This window comes from Papio anubis, chromosome 6 (assembly GCF_008728515.1).
Source record: "Papio anubis isolate 15944 chromosome 6, Panubis1.0, whole genome shotgun sequence".
Classification (NCBI taxonomy): Eukaryota; Metazoa; Chordata; class Mammalia; order Primates; family Cercopithecidae; genus Papio; species Papio anubis.
In genome coordinates, this window is record NC_044981.1 from 106,840,036 (window position 1) to 106,861,647 (window position 21,612).

At 39.2% G+C, this 21,612-nt stretch overlaps 1 protein-coding gene across 1 annotated transcript in view; it reads left to right on the forward strand.

The window, feature by feature from the left end:
• Positions 1 to 3,226: 3,226 nt before the first annotated feature.
• The window catches only part of NOX3 (NADPH oxidase 3), a 61,782-nt gene continuing 43,396 nt past the window's right edge, over positions 3,227 to 21,612 (forward strand). Inside the window, exons 1-6 of the mRNA XM_021937492.2 lie at positions 3,227 to 3,322; positions 6,292 to 6,387; positions 6,500 to 6,610; positions 7,909 to 7,993; positions 17,376 to 17,521; positions 20,640 to 20,821. Of these exons, the coding sequence (XP_021793184.1) occupies positions 3,227 to 3,322; positions 6,292 to 6,387; positions 6,500 to 6,610; positions 7,909 to 7,993; positions 17,376 to 17,521; positions 20,640 to 20,821 (716 nt within the window). The remainder of the gene's footprint in view (positions 3,323 to 6,291; positions 6,388 to 6,499; positions 6,611 to 7,908; positions 7,994 to 17,375; positions 17,522 to 20,639; positions 20,822 to 21,612) is intronic.

Here is a 21,612-nt window from a genome sequence, read left to right on the forward strand (position 1 = left end):
TAGATGCAATATAAAACACTTAAAGAGCACGATAATCCTGGCTTTCACCAAATTTCAAAATTGGACATTTAAAACTTGCAGAACTGGAGTCTGCATTGTGCCACTTAATTTGGGGTAAGAAATGATGAATTAGTCACCCTGTTCTCTCATGAACTGGGATCCTCAGGTAACCTAGTACCAATGACCTGCCAGAAGTGGTTATCCCATCAATTTTGAGAAAGATTTTAGGTAACTTGATATATAGAGAGAAGAAATGCATTGCAAACGTACGTGAGTGATGACGAAGATGAGGGCAGGAGAATGGGAAGGGAACCAAACACAGACATTCTGGGCTTAGAAGACCAGACCAAAAGCGACCGCAAGAAGGGGAATGGAGGCAGGGATATTTTTTGCCTGCTGCTTGATGTTTTAGGAGCATGAACAAGACTCTGAGAGAACTTAGACATTCAAACTTACTTTCCTCCTTCTCTTCTTCACACTATTTTCTTTTATAAAAGTCACCTCAATCCACCTTGTGCAAAGGATTCTCCCTGGAGGCTCTTACCTAGGTCTCTTCATGTGTCAGGAGCCCCCAGCTGTGCAATTTCTACCACTTTAGGATAGCCTCACCTTTAAATGATCCTTCAGCCATTGCACATGTACCTGTGGCCTCCCCAGCCGCATTGTAAGCTTCGAAATAGAGAAGCCAGACCTCTAATACCCGCTGTGCCTAGGATTGTGTGATGCAGGCAGTGGACTCACAGAGTATTTGTTTGAGATTGTGAGAGTTGGGTAAAGGAAAGAATCACGCCATAGATACGGGGGAAAGCTTCAGTGGTTAATGTAAACTAAGTGCGTGACACAAGCCTCTTTTAAACGGTATTAAGAGAATACAGTGTTTTCTGAAATAAAAACCTAATATACTTAATTCAGCAAAGGTAAAATACTAATTTAAATTAATTAAATTTTGTTAAAAAATCAGACGTATGTTAATGTATGGACTTTTTTCTTTTGTTCTTCTTTTCCTTTAAAAATGAAATTTATCCAACATATAATTTATCTAATATAATTACATAATTATCACAATAAACACTCCTCAAAATAACCGTGTAAGGATCTGGGATTATATGTGTTTGCATTTTTTCTTTTGTTGCCACTAATGTTCACCTTAGTACTTAGATGTTTATAAATGCTTTAGGAAAAGGCAAAAACATATTTAATGCATAAGAGAGAATAATTTTGCAATGCTATTTTTATACGTTGTGAATTCTGCTACATCCACAGGGAAACTAGATCACAGTAGGCAGCAACAAAATATACTAGGCGATCAATCTTGCTCTTGAAAATCGAAGTATTTCTTTGTTAGGTCAACTGATCAACTAAGGAACTAAAAATAACTAAAATATAATAGAGCAAAACCAGTCGAGGAATGTAGCAATGTAGCATCATTAGTATAGAGTTAGCATTCACATACACAAGCAATTAACCTGCTTTTTGAAACGTATTTGTTCTGTTTCCCTCCTACTTTTTCCATTATAGGTTTGTTACTGGTGAGATTTACAAGGGGAAAAGCCCACATCATCTTTTGTGGTGAGCTGAAAGAGTCAATGAATATACCCATTTAATTAGAAAGCCAGTAGCCACCACAGATACAAGGCAAATTTCACTTCATTTGTTTTGAGAAAATTCTGAGAAATGAAGTGAGCACCACCTACTAGTGATGAAAACAATTAGGTGAAAATAGATCAAATTCTGAACATTTATATTATTTCCGTAGATTTTGTACAATTCCCTTCCTCTTTAAACACAACCCCATTAACTTGGGAATCATTTCTTCGAAAGTGATTGAGAGTCTTGATTTCAGCTGTGATCTGTACAGATTCCTTCAACAAAGTAAAAACTGAGGTTGACCTCTGGGCATGATATGCATCCCAGAATTTTCAACAGGTAAATTAACAAATAATGAGAGCAACCTAATACCTTGTTTATAAAAACTGAGTGCTTGTGTGAAGGAACCCACAGGTGGACCTGAGTTGGACTCCTGTGTGTGATAGAAGACATGGTATCATGAGTCTCATGAAGTCTGATCCCAGTATTGCAAAATAATCACTGGTGTCATCAGGTTACTCTTAAAAGTATTAATAAAAATAGAAAAGTTGAAAAAGTATATTCATAAATTATACAAAATTGTTGGGCTTTGAATGAATTTGAATATGATTTGAAGTCCACATATGATTCTTCAATATGAATGAACTGAGCATCGTTGCAAACTTTATAAAAATAAAATCTATGAGAAAAATGCCCAAGTTAAATCATGAGCTATACTTCCATCATACAATTGTGAACCTTTGTGTACTGTAAAGGAATAATAGCTACACTTTAACACAATATTCTTCCCATATTCAAAATGAGGAATAAAGAAATCACATTTAGAAATAAGGATGGAGCATGTAAAGATTAATTTTTAAAACTAAACTTTAAGTTTTATTTTTACTGTAATACTAGAAATACTCTAAGCAATTAACAAAAAAGTGTGACGACACTTTTTTTTTTTTTTTTGAGATGGAGTCTCACTCTGTCGCCCAGGCTGGATTGCAGTAGCATGATCTCGGCTCACTGCAACCTCCACCTCCCAGGTTCAAGTGATTCTCCCGCCTCAGCCTCCCAAGTAGCTGGGATTACAGGCATGTGCCACCAAGCCCAGCTAAATTTTTTTTTTTTTTTTTTTTTTGTATTTTTAGTAGAGACGGGATTTCTCCATGTTAGCCAGGATGGTCTCAATCTCCTGACCTCGTGATCTGCCCGCCTCGACCTCCCAATGTGCTGGGATTACAGGCTTGAGCCACTGCACCCGGTTTACCATACAGCAATATAAGTCTCTCCTTTGTAACACTGGGTAAAGAACACAGAAGGCAAGAACATTTCAACTCTTCCTCACGCTCATTGAATCTAAAATAGAAGAGATAGTATAAAATTCTAGATGTATTCTCTCTGAATTAATTTTTATAACCCAACTGAATAAGACCTCTAAGATATGTAAATCCTAAACACTTCAGAAATAACAAATCATTTTATCATGGAAGATTATTGGCTTAAAGAAATGAATATAAAGACTTTACATCTTTATAGTGCTCACGGTTAAAGAAGCTACTAAAGATATCTTACTAACTGCACTCTAATCTCAGGTCAAAGCTGCCAAAAATGCCTGTGCTTTCATATATTTCTACAGAGAAAAAATCCCGAAAAAATGATGTCTTTTCCAAGAAGTAAATTTACTATATTTTTTATGGGCCAATCCAAAAGAAGCTTCTTCTGCAAAAGAAGCATCGTCTTAAGTGTGAGTGTGAGTGTGTTTATGAGTGTGTGTACGTATTAGGCAGATTAGGATTGAAAGGGGAATGGGAATGACATTGCAAGGTAGGTGTTGTTAGTCCCATTAAACTAATGTGGAAAATGAGACTCAAAAGAGGTAACACGCAGAGCTGGGCGACAAGTGGAAAACTCACCTGTTTGTCAAAATACTTAACCAGGATCGATGAGGAGACAGAAGGATCAAGGGGAGAACACGAGGCAGAGCCTTTTTTGTGGTTTTCACGGGAAGAAAGGGGCGAGTTTGTATACTCAGGGGAGCAGGTGTAGGATTAGATCGTTTGAATAGATTCTGCAGGCCCTGGGCTACCCGTGTGATTGGTCCCTCGTTGTCCAGTAGCTGGTTCTGAGGTGATTGAGGGCAGGGGAGAGGTTGACTCTATGTATGAGAGTTTAATGAAAGAGAGGGTTAGGGGTTTGGACTATGTTTGGTTTGCGTATCAGAAACATGCTCCCAAACCAGTTGTTTGCTATCACTAGAAATGAGCTAACCTTGATTTGAGCAGTTTCTCCCCAAGACTGCAAGACCCTGAGATGTCAATGCACCCCAAAATGCAGAAAATAAAAAACATTACTAATACAATAGAATAACTTATCCATTTTTCTATAATTCATTGGCATTATGTAGAAATAGTGTACTTAATCACACACAGCAACATTTATTTGTAATTAAATTCCTACAAGTTAAAAGTCCTACTTATAGCACTGCAATTTATATCTGTATATTCAGTATGCTTTGGTGCACAGGTCCATATATTAGTATTTCATAAAAGAGACAGTATAAGGTAATGGTTAGAAACGAAGATGTTAAAGTCAAAGAGAACTGAATTCAAATCCCAACCACCCCTACTGCAAGTTACTTCGAGAACTGAATTCAAATCCCAACCACCCCTACTGCAAGTTACTTCATTTCAGCTTGTTTCCACATTTCTGTAACGGTGCACATAATAATATCTGCCTGATAGAGTCCATGTATGATTTAACTGACAATACTTGAAAAGTCCTTAACCTAATAGTACCTGGTTAAATAAAGATCAATGAATATTCACAATTCTTACTCTTACCAGGTTTTTAACAGGAGAGATTTAACTTTCCAAAATTGATTCTCCTCCTATTTTCATCTTGTCTAAAAAATTTAAAGGAAATATTTGGGCCAAAACTAGTCAGAAAATTGCTTCAATTGGAACAATTTTGCCTACCAGAGTAGAATTATGGTCATTATATTGAACAACTATGACTTACACAAAGTCAGAGACAGACGAGGCTCCCATGCAGCCACTCCTGGAGTGACTGGAGTATGAAAGGATATTTGCACTTGCCGCATGGGTGCACCAAGTGTGATTAATGACATGTATTACATCAGTCCCACAAAAAAGTTCATTTTTTATAGTCACACTTTTAGATTTATATGAGAGTTTTCTATCTGATGTTTTTTAGAATCTTTTTTCATCATCTTCTGAAAGATGGTTTAATTCATACTCATTTAGCCCATACTCTTTGTCTTCTATAGAGAGCTTTTTTGAAAGAGGGGAAAAGGAATTAAAGAAGTGGAAAAACTATGGCTGGTCGCAGTGGCTCACGCCTGTAATCCCAGCACTTTGGAAGGCCAAGGCAGGTGGATCGCCTGAGGTCAGGAGTTCGAGACCAGCTTGGCCAACATGGCAAAACCCGTCACTACTAAAATTACAAAAACTAGCCAGGCGTGGTGGTGCATACCTGTAATCCCAGCTACCCAGGAGGCTGAGGCAGGAGAATCCCTTAAACCCAGGGGCAGAGGTTGCAGTGAGCCGAGATGGTACCACTTCACTCCAGCCTGGGTGAAACAGCAAGACTCTGTTTCCAAAAAAAAAAGGAAAAATAACAAATAGAGAAAGTTCTTTGCTATATGCAGCCTTCAGCAGTTAGGTTATTTCTCAAATTTACATAAAGACTTATTATCATCTTGACTGCAATCATGTAGAAAATGAACGGGTATAAAGTACATGAGGACAATTTAATAAAACCAGTTTTCTTTTCTTATAAACTCTCTGACAAAGGGAATCATTAGACAGAGACTTGCCTTGTATTTACCCAGGTCATGAGGCAAGGCAGCTTGGTGATGTGCTCTTGGCAAGAAGTCTTTAATTAGAAATTCCTCGAGAGCTGCTCCCTGTAGGTGCTTCCTATGACAAAAAGACAAAATAATTTACTAGGGAAGCCCTCACGAAGGACTCAACATCCAGACACAGGTGAGGGAAAGGAAATTTGCTGACAGCCGAAGAGCAACAAGCATCATGATGGGATGCTGGGTTTTGAATGAGGGTCTCTCCATCATATTAGTAGTAAGTATCAATTTCGTCATTCAACTTTACATACACAGATTGAATAGTCTTTGGTTTTTAGGAAAACTTGTATAGGAACACTAAATAGCTTGAAGTATTACTCTGGTTAAAAGACTAAAACTTGTTAGAAAACATTCAGTAGATATATTTAATTTACCCTTATAGAATCATGCAAAGTTGTTTTCCGATTGAGCTCATTTTTAATTATTTTTAAAGTCAAGTAGTTTGTTTTTGCATAATGTATGAGTGTTTCTCTAAATCAAATGAAGTCTCTGAATTAGACTATGAAATTGAAATTTTTTTCTAGAGAACTCTCAGAGTTGTTTTTAAAGATTTCCTCCTTCTTGACATCATTGTCAAGCAACATTGATTAAGAAGCTTTTGTGGTTTCATTAAATCACTTAAAGTTGACTCATATGTGTTTAAAATCTTTTTTATAAAGGTAATCGTTTCTTATCATTATAATCCTATTAAAAACTAATCTATGAGAAATAAATATGTGGAGTGATTCTGATTAATATTGAGAAGCTCTTCATTCTACGTTAAAAGAACCCCAAGTGATTCTGAATAGAGAAAAAGCTTGAAGGTAGTATTGATTGGTTCTCTTTCCTTTCTACTCTAGCTCTCATGGCTGGGAGTAAATTTGTATCTGTTTATTGACACGTTCTACTGGTATGAAGAGGAGGAGTCTTTCCATTACACACGAGTTATTTTGGGTGTAAGTACGGTTTATGATTAAACATTACTTTTTCAAAAAACAAAATGCATTTTATTTGCCCTGGATCCTTGTTTTCCCTGAATCTCTTTTTTATGTCTTTACATGTGGACAGTCAACACTGGCTTGGGCGCGAGCGTCTGCACTGTGCCTGAATTTTAACTGCATGCTAATTCTAATACCTATCAGTCGAAACCTTATTTCATTCATAAGAGGAACAAGTATTGTAAGTACTAAAATATTTGAAATAATTTCAGTTGTTATGACTTCCTCATATAAGTGCCATTGAAAACAAAAATGTACTTTATTATGAAATTCTCGGTTATTCTGTTTAAACTTGGGTTTCTTTGTTGGAGATAACAGAAAGGCTAAAACTGAAAAACGGTAGTCAGTACATCTATCTGATTTGGCTTTGGCTGTTGCCGTTGATTTCCTACATGACACGCAACTCATTGCTCAACAGTTTCCTGATGTATTTGCACCATGAAGATAGAAGCATTATAATAGCTGGAACCATCATTGTTTCTGATTGAAAGACGACAAATAAGCTTTTGAGACAAATGCCACCAGGAAACATCTCTCAGGGTTCTCACCCACAAAAGCATGATCACAGTACATAGATTTTATTATGTAGATTTTAACCTCTACCAAACATAATGGGATATTTCCCAATTATATTGATTTCACTGTGTTAGGAACTTACCTGTGCTTCCTGTCAAACAAAATAGCATACAGAAAATGAGTCCTTCAAAAACTTTTACCAGGGAAAATACTGTATTATGCAGGCATCCCTCATTTCATTGCACTTCCCTTTATTGCACTTCTCAGATACTATGGTTTTTACAAATTTAAGACTTCTGGCAACCCTGTGTGGAGCGAGTATACTGGCGCCATTTTTTCCAATACCATGTGCTCGCTTTGTGTCTCTGTGTCAGCACTTTTTAGCAATAAAGTATTTTTTAATTAAAGTCTGTACTTTTTTTTAGACATAATGCTATTGCACACTTAATAGACTACAGTATGGTATAAATGTAACTTTTATATACACTAGAAAATCAAAATTTTTGTGTGACTTGCTTTATTGCAATGGTCTGAAATTAAACCCACAATATCTCCGAGGTATGCCTGTGTAATCATCATCATAATTTTATGAATATTTATATATAGATGCATATTTGCCTTTGTATATGTGGGAATAATTTGTAGACTACCTAAAACACATGAATGAGGATGACGGCTATCACCTTAAATTTTTAAACAAAGAAGCTGAGTGAGGCATGTATTTTAGCAGGCTTATTCAAGAGTTTTGAATTATAACCAGAGAACTAATAAGTCAATCAGTTTTGAGCTGAGAGTTCAGCAAAGCAACTAATAACCTTTTGATTTGCCTGTTTGACTAATGGCCATTAACTTTTGTGTCACATTTAGAGGCAAAGCCTGATTCCTACTCTCTTAACTGTCATGACACTGTTTTCATTGTAATTTTTCCATAAATCAGGCATTTTTTTGTTGTTGTTATTCTAGTGCTGCAGAGGACCGTGGAGGAGGCAATTAGACAAAAACCTCAAATTTCACAAACTGGTCGCCTATGGGATAGCTGTTAATGCAAGTAAGTACTCACTAATTGATTGATGGATTTTACAATATCTGATGCCTAACTTCATAGTTTTGTTTTAACTCTGACTTCCTCAAGTCTCACCCTTAGGTAAAAGAAATCTTAGCCATTTATTTCACCCTGTAAACCTTATACAAATGGGTTTTTACATTTTCAATTTATACTTACATAAGAGTTTTCCCCTTGTCAAAGAAAAGTTGGTGAAACTTCATTTGCGAATAGTTAAGCTTGTTATTAATACAATAATAAATATTTGAAAAAGGAACACTTTGTTATTCAGCATAATTCACTTTGGAAATAAAATTGACCTCTGCTCAAAATCTCATTCACAGTCATAGGAAAATGACTGTCAAATAGTACTGTGGGCAATAAAAAAGAAAAAAGAAAAGAAAGATCATGTGAGCAAAGTTCTGAATCATATTGAGGTAATGGACATAAAAGGGTCTTGAAAACACATGAAGCTTTATCGGCACATAAAGTGTTATTGTTATTATTATATTTCTAATTCAAGAGGAAGGCACTAGAAATTAGCATCCAAGGCCAAGGTTAAACTCTGATGAGGAAGAAAGGAGGAGGAGCAGTCATCAACCAGCTTGTGGTTTTGCTGGAAAACAAAGACACTGAAATAAAAGGCTATCTGAGCAATAAAGAGTTATGATTCAGGACCGTTTCTCTCAAACTAATTTAACTATAAAATGTTTTCCTCATTTGTTTTTATCCTCTCATGCATAAAAAAAAAAGCAGAGTAAAAGGAACACTCAAAACAAATGTGAATTTAATTAAGCAACAAGACATGACAGACGGTGCCCGAGTGCCAATTAACACAACTTTGGGTGTGCAGTAAGACATGAGGGGAAGATGCTCCCATTGATTGTCTTCGGCACTGGATTAAACCAACCCGAGAACTGCTTTGTAAAAGGTCTTTGTGGTTTGTGAGGAAATAAGAGTAAAAAGACATCGTGTCCTAGAGAAAACCAGCTCAGGGATAAAGGGGAAAAAATAAGGCTGGTTCATCTTTGTATTGCAAGGCCCACAATAGTGCTGAGTATGCGTAGGCACCAATAACCTTTCATGAATGAGCGAACGCATGAAGGAATAAAGACTCAGGGAAACAGATTTTGGCTCACGAATGGAAGTCTTTTCCGGACCTTGAAAATTATCTAAAATTAGAATGAAGTTTCCCTAAGAGTACCAAATTCCCCATCATGGGTGATGTCCAAACAGAGACCAGATTGCTCCTTGATAGGCTCATCAGAGAAGGAATTCAAGGAATCTCTAGGCTTCCTTTAAAATCTTAAATAGCTTGATTTTTGCATAACAGTAAAATGGCAAGAATATTATCATAGTACAATAGCTTTAAGACAGAATTGAACTCTGAGAGAAAGTTTTAAAGATATTACAGAGAGAAGGGGGGAAAAAACAGCCAGCATCAAAATACATCAGAAAAGAGGCCGGGTATGGTGGTTCACGCCTGTAATCCCAGCACTTCGGGAGGCTGAGGCAAGTGAATTGCTTGAGTTCAGAAGTTCGAGACTAGCCCGGGCAACATAGTGAAAGCCCGTCTCTAGCAAAAATATGAAAAAATTAGATGGGCATGGTGGCACATGCCTATGGTACCAGCTACTTGGGAGGCTTTGGTGGGAGGATGACTTGAGCCCAGGAGGTGAACGTTGCAGGGAGCTAAAATTGTGCCACTGCACTCCAGCCTGGACAACACAGTGAGACCCCCCATCTCAAAATTAAAAAAAAATACAACAGAAAAGAAAGCAGAGAATAAGAAAAATGTGTGTTATGAAATAGTTTTCTCCTTAAACTTTTCGGCATGTACATTTCTTTATATGTAATCGTGTACCAATAATACCAATGCATTAGAAACATATAATGAATATCCCCCATGTTAAAGATACCCTGATAGCAGCTATATCTTTCTGAAACTAGTGTGGTCACGGCTGTTTTAGGATGGAATATAATTTAGTATAAGCAGCAGTTGACTGAAATCAGGTGACCAAATTATGTTATACCTCTCTACTGATTGGTAGTGTGATATCAGATAAGTTCCTCCTGCTCTCTCTTCTGTGGAGTTAAAAGAATACTAATACAGGCCGGGCGTGGTGGCTCACGCCTGTAATCCCAGCACTTTGGGAGGTTGGGGAGGGTGGGTCACCCAAGGTCAGGAGTTCGAGACCAGCTTGACCAACACGGTGAAACACCGTCTGTACTAAAAATGCAAAAATTAGCAGGCATGGTGCTGCACACCTGTAATCCCAGCTACTCGGGAGGTTAATGCAGGAGAATCGCCTGAACCCAGGAGGTGGAGGTTGCAGTGAGCCGAGATTGCATCATTATACTCCAGCCTAGGCAACAAGAGCAAAACTGTGTCTCAAAAAAAATAAATAAATAAATAAATACATTTCAATGAGATGTGCAGATTATTGTCGGGACCAGAGTTAGTTGGAAATTTGGAGAATACAGGGCTATTCATTTGTTGCTATTGCAAATAAGATTAAATCCAAAGCCCTTAGCCTGGCCAAGAGGTCCAATGACCTCACGTGTGCCCCCTGCCTGTGCCCCTTGCCACAGTCTTATCTCCTGCCACTACCCCCTGGCTTTTCCCCTTGGGCACACCCAGCTCCTGGGAGTTCCTAAGCATTCTGTGCCTTTGCTCCAGGGATCCCCCTTGCCTGAAATGCTCTGCCCTCCTCGTGGTGCTAAATGGGTGAGACATGGCCATGCCCAGGACTCATATCCTGGTCCACCTCCTCCGATGCAGCCATTTCAACGAGGGGTCTGAGGTCATACTTTCTACCACAGAGTGAAATTCATTCCCCCAGAAGCTGATCACCTCCAGGGCTGAGCCTGTGCCTTACACATCTTGGCTGCCCTGGTCCCTGGCACACAAGAGGTCCTCAAAAATTTGGTGAAAACAGGATGAGTAGGAGTCGGCCAGCAGGCAAGAGAGGTTGAAGGAAACGCTGGGAATGGTACAGCACACAGACGCATGAGCTGTTCAGGGAGTTATGAGCAGTCTGGGGAGGACTGAACAGAGTGTGCGGAGGGAAAAGATTTAAACGATGCCAGTTGTCCAAGATAATACATTCGCATTCTGCTGCAACCAGAGAAAGCAGGGTGCTCTTTCTCCCTCTGTCCCTCACACATCCCTGGAGAGAATCAAGTGTTCTTTTCGGCCCCCTTCCTCCTGAACCCCACGGCTTTGCCAGGTACCCAGATATCACCTGGGGTTCCCCCAGCAGGGTCAGAACTGCCACCCAGAACAGAGTGCCCCTCATCCTACTCCTCCATAGCAACCAGCAGCACTGCGGTGTTTCCACTCCCTGCAAACGGAGGGAGGAGGCTGGGGAGAAAGCTCTCCGCTTCTCCCAAACCCTGACAAAGCAATTATTACATTTCACATGAACGGAGAAATGCGTCTGGCAACTGCGCTTTTAGGAGGAAAAAAATGCTAAGCCTTGGTTTCATGGAAACACCTTTGCTTTTCACATTGTGTTCTTCTGGTAGATTCACTTGGGAGCAGCTGAAAATGTCCCTGCGCTTGTTTTATTAGCATCGCCCATTATGCTGCATTTCAAACAGCCGGCTGGCTTAACAGAGGTGTGTAACCTTGGAAAAAGTGCGACCACATCGAAGTTTGCGTGCCAACCTCTAATTTCTCATCCGTTCCCCTATAAGCTGAGCTGCAGGCTTTAATTGGTCAAATCATTAAAGGATGTAATTAGAGACTGGTGGAAGAAGGCGAGGGAGGAGGAGGGAAGAGGCAAAACAATGGTATCTGTAATCAAGGACATCACGGAAAATGCAGTGACAGGAACTCTTCTTTTGGCTTCCTGCCTTCCTGCTTGCCTGCCTATGATAAGAGCTGCCGGAGCATTCTTGAACCACTAATAAATCATTTTCGGGGACCTATAACCCCACGGGTATAAAAATCATAGTTTCACAGCCTCTTCGTTCTTGTTAATGCAGATCTTTCTGGAGTCCCTGGTCCACAGCAGACCTTGAAGACCCTTCCAATTGAAAAGTAGTACTTTGAGCTCGAGCTTCCATTAAGGGGTGTCTAAATAGTGACCCAGGCGGCTCTCCCTTGCAGAGTCGGCAGCTTGCTTCTGCCAGGTTCCAGGAGTGAACAATTAGCCAAGTGCAGCTCCTGATGAGTTGCTAAAATTAGTCTACAAACATCAATAAACATAACAAGGGCAGGGTGAGAGGAGAGAGCACAGAATAAGGGTGCCCAGAAAATAAAGATTTGGAGACCCCGGCTTGAGAACAGCCCTAAAGCCGCAGACTCTTCAGTCCTGACCCCCTCAAGGATTGCTCCTAACTAGTTCCGCCTGAGGCTCTGGGAGCTTCAGGGAAGCTCCATTCCCAGTCCTGCCTGACAGGATTTAATGTGATTTACAAATGCGTGGCACACACAGGGTGCCAGAGTCAATGAATCCTCCTACAGAAATCAGACCACAGGTTTAAAAGTTTGCAGCCAAATTCTGGCTGCAGAAGCACAGCCAGAATCTGTCCCTGGGTCCTTGTTTCTAAAGGCTGTTTAATTAGGAGGTGACTAACTCCAAAATGACTGTTATCACTGACAGGCAGGCAGAAAGACAGCAAGACGGACCACGCTTCCAAGATTCCCCTCAATTATGCTCACTTCGATCTCCTGAAAAATAAAATGAAAGAAGGAAGGTAAAAGAACTTTTTCAGGGCAACTGGCTCTAATAGTAGCCTTTATGATTTTTTTTTTTTTTTTTTTTTTTGGTTCACTCTTTAATGTAAAACTCCTTATTGGAACTCAGAAATTCACACACCAATTAAATTTGCATGTGTAGTGTTTCCAAAATTGCTGCTCTCTTAAAAGTACCCGGGGAGAACACAAAATTGTAGAAAGATCCAGTCATAGCACCTTTTAGCCTGGCACAATTGGGTTATGGAAATGTGTGTCTTGCAGTTCTCCAAGGGCACAGCAGTGCATACTGTAGAAAGTCCACAGAGGCCCAGGGAGAGCTCACCCCATAGCTAATGGCGTTGGATTTACCGCAAGACTGAAGAGCCCCATTTAAGCCAGAGTTGGCTTTGGAAACATGAAAACATGAACTTCGTGTTTGCATTACTTCCATATTGGTCTACAAATCCCTTTTAGATGATAAATATGTTCCCAGTAAACTTCAGAGAAAGACACAGGAGCCACACAGCTGGAAGGGAGCTTAGATAACCTTGTTTAGTACAATCTACCCATTTCACAGATGGGAAAAAAGGGCCTGAAAGAAGTTAAGTGACTGAGAAGTATCCTCTTCAGTATTCTTTCTGTTACATACTAATATCAAATCTAATAACATGAAATGATACTGATGACTAAGACAGAGCGAAATCAAACCATGTCACTGTTTTATCCCATCTCTGTAGCCCTTGTCTCTGTAACATAAACAGCGTGGCTACTTACATTTTTAAGAACCTAAAATGTAGAAGGGAAGGAATAGAAATTATAATGTCTAAAAAAGAACAAAAATAGTATCTCCCCTGGTGCCTATCAAGTCACAACAATTCTGAATTTAGCGGTTGGTGTATCTTTAGTTCCAAGCCAAGATTGCTGTAAAATTAGGATCAGATCTAAGGGGAAAATAAAATGTTTAGACAAACAAAATCAGCATAAGCAGTTTTCTCTCTGAGAATTCCTGAGATAAATAAAATATTCCACTTTGTATGTTCTACCTTGTGAAAGGAAAACAAAATGGAGGTAGCGAGAGCAAGGGAACATGTAAGACATGAACTTTAAAGTGCGTGACAAATACTGGAGAGAATAGTTTTCACACATTCCCTCAGAACCTGCCTCTTGAAAACCATCTGGGGCTTCCTCGTACTCCTTCATTAGTTTCTTCAGCTCTGTTATGGGAGACCTGGCAATAAGAATAAATAAGTAGTTCAATATCTTTGTTCATTCAATCAACATACTTAAATTTCGTTTAACAATGTCAAATTCTCATGTGGAAATCAATCTAACAGAAAACAAATTGCAATCAACAACTCATTACAGGGGAGAAGAATGTTATAAAATATAAGGCCAGGTGTGGTGGCTCACGCCTGTAATCCCAGCACTTTGGGAGGCCAAGGAGGGTAGATTGCCTGAGCTTAGGAGTTTGAGAGCAGCCTGGGCAGCATGATAAAACCCCATCTCTACTAAAAATTAGCTGGGCATGGTGGTGTGTGCCTGTAATCCCAGCTACTCGGAGGCTGAGGCAGGAGAATTGCTTGAACCCGGGTGGCGGAGTTTGCAGTTAGCTGAGATCATGCCATTGCACTCCAGCCTGGGTGACAGAGTAAGACTCTGTCTCAACAACAACAACAAAAAAGTTACAAAATATTAAAAACTTATCTTGCCTTCTATTTCTGACTATCACATATGGATTATGCAATGGTAAACATATCAGTTAACTTGGTCCGAAACTCAGTCTCTAGCTCTGTAAATTGTGAACAGCTTCACACCCTGTCTGGAGTGTCCTAGTCTGTGGAGAGAGAATTAAAGAAAGCTAGGAGGAGAGGAGGAGTAAGGGTCAAGGGGCAGAATATAAAAGAAGCATTCACGCCAACCTACAATGAGGACTCCAAATGTTGTTATCAGTCAGAAGCCTTAGAAACGGTTGGACTCTAGATTAAAGACACCAGGTAAACCATTCAGTTTTATCTCAGCCCGTAGAAAAAAAGCTAGTTTTCAATTAAAAATCAAGTATGATAATTGCTCATTAGTCAAATGAAGCAATACAGCTTAATAGTCAAAAGATGGAGCACTGAGTCACGCAAACCACTAAACCACTTTCATCACTAATGAGCAACACATTCCTTAACTCTTTGGATACTGGTCTGTGAAAGGAGAAGAAGGCTGATACCTGAGGAGGGTTAAATCAGATAATACGCCTATAGCATTTATAACAGTGTCTGTTGTATAGTAAACATTCAATGTGTTTGCTATGAAGCGTACTACCTGCTTTTTAAAGACTTTGAGATAGTTATCAGAAAACAGCATTTAGGAATACTGGACAATGTTTGTGTTCAATTTAGCAAATAGTTTCCGTGAGGTATATTTGACTTGATTTTCAACTTAAAGGCTAAAGAAAAAATGTGCAATATACTTATATATATATAATTGTTATATATGATATATATATGTGTGTGTGTGTGTATATATATATCAACAAAGAAAGCATTACTCCAACAAGGTTGCGTCTATAGATTGATTTTCTGACCCTTTCTTTACCCCTTCTACCTTTCTGTAATCTCATTGTCACTAAGCAAATAATTGTCAAATGCGAACTGGTACTGAGGTTTCAAGGATGAATAAAGTCCATCCTTGAGGAGTGAAAGTTCATCAGGGGGTGCAGGGATAAACAGATACTGCAACAGTAATATCTGAGAAATGCTATGGTCATACTATCATTTGTGCTGGTGAAATTGAAGAATGTGTGATAGAAATCAACTTTTGAAGTGAACTGTAAGGCGTGAGTAGAACATTTTGCAAATCAGAAAAGGGAGTGATAGCAGGAACTCAGGTGACAAAGAAAAGAGGTTGCATAGAAGACAGCATTTCTAAATAAATCTGCTCCTAGGACCACAGGGACCAAAATGACACCAATCTTCTCAGAAGTTCCTGCTGTTTCTTTTTCCCCATCACATTTTCTTCCATACCTCAACCCACAAGGTACAGCCATGGAGGATGCCGTAACTCATTCACAACTTGTATAGACTGTATGATAGTCATAGGCCGTGCTACTCCTCACTGTGGGTGCAGAAGAAAAGAAGATATCAACTGGGAAATTATCTATACCCTGGGCAGTGAAGCCTCATTTCACACATGAATCTGATCCCAATGGCAGTTATCAACTGGCCACCCAGCAGGAGTTTCATTTGCAGGAAAAGCATCAGTATGTCGTTGCCTAGCTGTGACTGCTGGCTTCCCAACAGATTTAGAAAGAGCAGCATCAGACACAGAATCCTCAGGCCAGACGATGCTGTGTTCTTAAGCTTGTTCTCTTCATTTAGAATTTAGACACCACCAAGTCCCAGAATTAGAAAGCTCCATTTACTTCTTAAGAATATACAGAAGGTATGTTTAGTTCCATAAATACTGGCTTATTTCAATCCACCAGGAATAACACATGCAAATGTATGTGTGAATGTGTATGTGCAGGGGTATATATACATATAGAGTAGTCCCTCCTCGTCTGCAGGGGATACATTCCAAGACCCACAGCGGATGCCTGAAACAGTGGATAGTACTGACCCCGACTGCCATCCATCGGAACATGTTCCTTTTCATGTCTTCCACCTACTAATGTAATGCCTTTTTCATCATAAATAAGCACTTATCATGCACTGTGGCTGTAACTTTTGCAGTCTGAGGTGTGACAGCGAAACTAGCACAAGTGTCTTTTTTCTTCACAATTTCAGATAGAAGATTTGTTCTTACCATAGATCTTAGCAATTTCCACATACAGTTTTTTTCCTTTCCTTATTAAGTAGAGAACTTTCACCTTTTCACTTAAAGGAAGGACTTGATCGTTTCTCTTTGGCACAGCTGAATTGCCAGCATCACTACTTTTGCGCTTTGGGGCCATTTTTAAGCAAAATAAGGATGACTTGCACACAAACACTGGGATACCGTGACAGTTGGTCTGATAACCAAGAGGGCTACTGGATATGCTGGACAAAGGGATGATTCACATCCCAGGTAGGACAGAGCGGGATGGCATGAGATTTCATCATACTACTCAGAATGGCATGCAATGTAAAACACAAATTGCTTACTCCTGGAATTTTCCGTTCAATATTTTCTGATTGTGGTTGACCTCGGGTAACTTAAACTGGGGAAAGTGAAACTTTAGACTGGGGGGACTACTGTATACTAAAATGTGTAAAGGAATAAACAGAAAACAAAAGGGAACAAAAACAATATATCTCCTGGTATCTATCATTTGTGTCATATACATACATATCAGCATGTATAATGTACAGTATTCTAGAATAATGCTTTCAGATTTCTTAAGAAGTTATATATAATTATTTCTTTTAGAATTATATTGTATATAATTATGCTGAGATATCATAACATTTATTCCATTTCCATGATAACTATACACTTTATGATTAACTGAGATTTACTTCATTAATATAATTTAAATAAATGTGGAGATTTTTGTACAATATCTTTGGAAGTATTCAATCCACTCCACTCAAAGCACTGTGAAAGATGTATAAACAAATCACTTTTCCTTGGAGATTACAAAAACCAGAACAGAGAAACTTGAGCACAGAGACACAGTATTTTTTAGTAACTAGGGAGGAAGCCACAGGGTACATGTTTGGTGTCGTCTCGTCCTAGCCATCCATGTCGTGGCGCATTTCTTCAACCTGGAACGCTATCGCTGGAGCCAGTCCAAGGAGGCCCAGGGACTTCTCGCTGCACTTTCCAAGTTGGGTAACACCCCTAATGAGAGCTACCTCAACCCTATCCGGACCTTCCCCATGGTGAGTTCCTGCCTGCTAACGAGCTTCTCCCCTGAAAACTCCGTCCTTTTCCAATCCTCTAATCAGGAATGCTATATTGAAAAGCTTTTAATAAAAGGGCTGGAGAGTGAAAATTTACATGGAATTTGTTCTTAATTTCACATTTTCTAAAAAGTTATTTTTTTAATCATTAATGTTGCTGGGAAGTTATGAGCAAGGAGAAAAAGATATGTCACCGAATTAATTTTTATACACACACACACACTAGAAATGCAGTAACCTGTTAAATTCCTAATATTTTAAAATTTAACGTTTTAAAAGCAGTCCATGATTAGATATTTTTTCACTGATGTTAGACTCATAAAGAATGTGAAGTGCCATCTAAACCCAGAAATTATAAATTGGATGTCTTCATTTTCAATCTGCAGATTGTTTTCCGGATCTCTTCTCCAAATGCCTCATACATTGGCACATATGTGAATAGCTGCTTTGCCAAATCAGATACTGGGCAAAGCAGCTAATTTCATAATGAGACCTGCATGGCCAGTGACATCATTAATGCTAATTACCTGTGTGCACAGAGTGTCAGCAGCTATGGGGAACAAAAAGAAAACCAAAAATGTAGGCACAGCAATCTGTGTTCCAAGATTAAGACAGTCGTCTCCCTTAATTCACCCCTACCTCTTTCTTTGTGGTTGGTCTCAATTTTTTTCCCATGTACCACCACATTGGCATATGTGTGCAGCATGTTGACCAGACTAAAAAGATCTCTATTGCCCAAGAAAAGCCCTAAGGCAATACACTTTAGCAATGAAAATCCCTCCATTCTTATCCAGGCCATCTCTTTAAGTGACCATTTCCCCCATGCAGTCTTATTTAAAGAACAAAAATTCAAAATCTGGTTTTGGGACACTTGTTCCATGTCATGTCCCCTAATTAGCCTAGGGTGATTTTCAGTATCAGGCCATTGATCAGGTTTAGTTGAGCTACATTTTCTTTTATTTTTTTTCTTATTTTATTTTATTTTATTTTTTTGAGACGGAATCTCGCTCTGTCGCCCAGGCTAGAGTGCAGTGGCACAATCTCAGCTCACTGCAAGCTCCGCCTCCCAGGTTCACGCCATTCTCCTGCCTCAGCCTCCCGAGTACCTGAGACTACAGGCGCCCGCTGCCACGCCCAACTAATTTTTGTATTTTTAGTAGAGAGGTTTCACTGCGTTAGCCAGGATGGTCTTGATCTCCTGACCTCATGATCGCCCGCCTTAGCCTCCCAAAGTGCTTAGATTACAGGCGTGAGCCACTGTGCCCAGCCTGAGGTACATTTTCTTAGCTGACAGCTATTGGAAGCAAAAATTTCACACCTGCAAATCAGAACTACAGCTGCCCTAAGCGAGTGGGAATGCCTTTATGTCAGTCCATTGAATCACAGCATTTGTCTGGGCACCTACTGAGGTTACTGTTTTTCCCCACTAAGATGCTGGAAAATCCATTGCTACACACACTCAAGAATAAATCTCAACATTTTGCATAGTCTATGTAATAAATAGTATTTATTAAAAATACTTTTCAAGCGATATGATTATGTATTTTAATAGCAAAATAATTAAACTACTACCTATACAGTAATTTCAAAATTTTAGAAGCAATATACTGTGTAAGTACTAATTAAGCTCAGGAAACCCTCTAATTTAGGATATTTGGAGGGAGATGAGTATCAATAACATAGAGTGTACATTATAGAATATTTTTAGAGATGCAGTGGGATTGTTTTGGAGGATACATTGCAACTCTAACCAGTCTATAAATGTGTTGCAAGAACAGAGATATGGTGATTTGCCTTAATAGGCAAGGAAGAATGATGTGAAATTAGCACATCATATGATGTAAATGGACTTCTAAAATGCCTGAATGTACTTGAAAAGAAAATATTTTAAATGTTTGAGATATATCCCCTTCAATTTTATTTCCACTCTTTGCTCTATGAAGAAAAAATAAACAATGAAGAAGTCCCTGTCCAAATTACCTCCAGATCTCAAAGCAGCCCAAATTAATGAGATTTTACTGACAAAAGATATGGTGAGTTTATTGAGCTCGTGGCCGTCTCAGCGATAGTAACACAATGTATGAATACTAATGACTTGGCAAGAATATGGGAAATTCACAATAAAAACAAACTGCTGCATGATGCATATTCCAAAAGGCTATTTAACTGTCCCTTGCACTCACAGGTCAGAATTCTGGTCGTTTAGCGGTGTCCACCAGATAAGAATAGCTGTACCTTTATTGATCACCTAGGATTTACCAAGCCTTATTCCAGGCCCCCCGAGATGGCGTGAAAGAAATGCAAGTCATGGTCTTTCCAATTAAGAAGCAAGAGCAAGGAATAACTACCAGGGGAACTGAGTGTGCAGCTGCTTTATTAGGAACACCCCAAGGGACTTCTCAAAAAAAGTGTTTATTAATGTTAAAATGCAATTAAGCATGGTGATCCACATAGTTATTTTAAAGACTAAAAACTTGAAACTCAGATTTATTTTGCAATATTTTATTTTAAAATGCTCTTTTCATGCTGCCCTCATTTCAATTCAACATAATCACTTTGTTTTTTTATTTTTATTTTTTTTTCTTTTTTCCCATTTTGTCATTGTTGTTGTTGCTTTAAAGACAGGGTCTCACTCTGTCTCCCAGGCTGGAGTGCAGAGGCAGCATCATGGCTCACTGCAGCCTCGAACTCCTGGGATTAAGTGATCGTCCCATCTCAGCCTACTGAGTAGCTGGGACTATAGGCTCAAGCCACCATGCCCAGTTTTTTGGGGGGGGTATGGCGGGGAGGGGTTTCCAGTATAATAACTTTGATGTGAAATGATTTATACAAATTTAAAAAATGTGATTGATGAAATGGTATTTTATGAAATTTTAGCAAAGCAAGTAGCCACCGTAAGCTGGTGGGAAGGGGGAGGAAGAGGAAGCTCATTCTTGAGTTGCGCCTGCATCCTCATTGAGGCTAACATGCTTCTGCGTGAAACACTGTGAATGGCTCCCTGCTTGAAATCTCAAGTACTGGTCCTAAAAGTGGAAAAAAAAAAAAAAAAAAATGTGCCAGGATATTTATTGTCACGGTGTTCTTTTTTTTTTTTTAGAACACAACCACTGAATTGCTAAGAACAATAGCGGGTGTCACCGGCCTGGTGATCTCTCTGGCTTTAGTCTTGATCATGACCTCGTCAACCGAGTTCATCAGACAGGCCTCCTATGAGTTGTTCTGGTGCACACACCATGTTTTCATCGTCTTCTTTCTCAGCCTGGCCATCCATGGGATGGGGTAAGTCCACACTGTGCTCCTCTGCAAGGATTTTATCTCTGAGAGTCCCAAAATAATCTTAGAAAGTCCTTTAGATGAAGGATCCCAGCATGCAGTGACTAAAGGACTTGTACAATGTGTGAAAAGCACATTGACTGTGGCAAACGCTTTTTCAGTAACACTGAAAATAAGCTAATAGATGGTGAAGTATTATATTCATTTTTCCTCACTGACTCTGTTAGTGAGTCTTGGCATGTTTATAAAATTCAGGAATTCTAATGAATGCAGGATGACAGTAGATCTATGTTTCATTCAGCACCTGTTCTGCAATCCAATTTATGTGGGATTACTCAGGATATATATTTTTGACACCAAGATTTCACTTCTGCTTAACCAAAACCATCAACTAGGAAACCTGGTGTTCAGGCAGGGACAATGTGTGGCATGGGCAGTCTGGTGCGGGGTCCAGATCCAGCTCTGAGACCAGTTATCAGAGTGAGCCCTTCAGGTCCTCTGGGCCTCAGTTTCCCCATTTGACCTCTAGGATTCCATTTTGCTCAGACATCCCATAAAACACGGCTCTGGCATTCAATACCCACCTGATACGGTTCATCTCTTCATCAGGAAGCTAGCATAGCCCCTGATGTGTTCAAAATCCCTTAAATATAATGTTTTTCAATCCTTTAAATATTAATAAATGGCCCTGGACTAATGAATCAATTGCTGTCTGTGAACTAGCTTGTCCCTTTTAATTATTTCAAAAACTGATTGCCATTTTTTCCATGTTACAATTTTCAAAGCACATTCATATG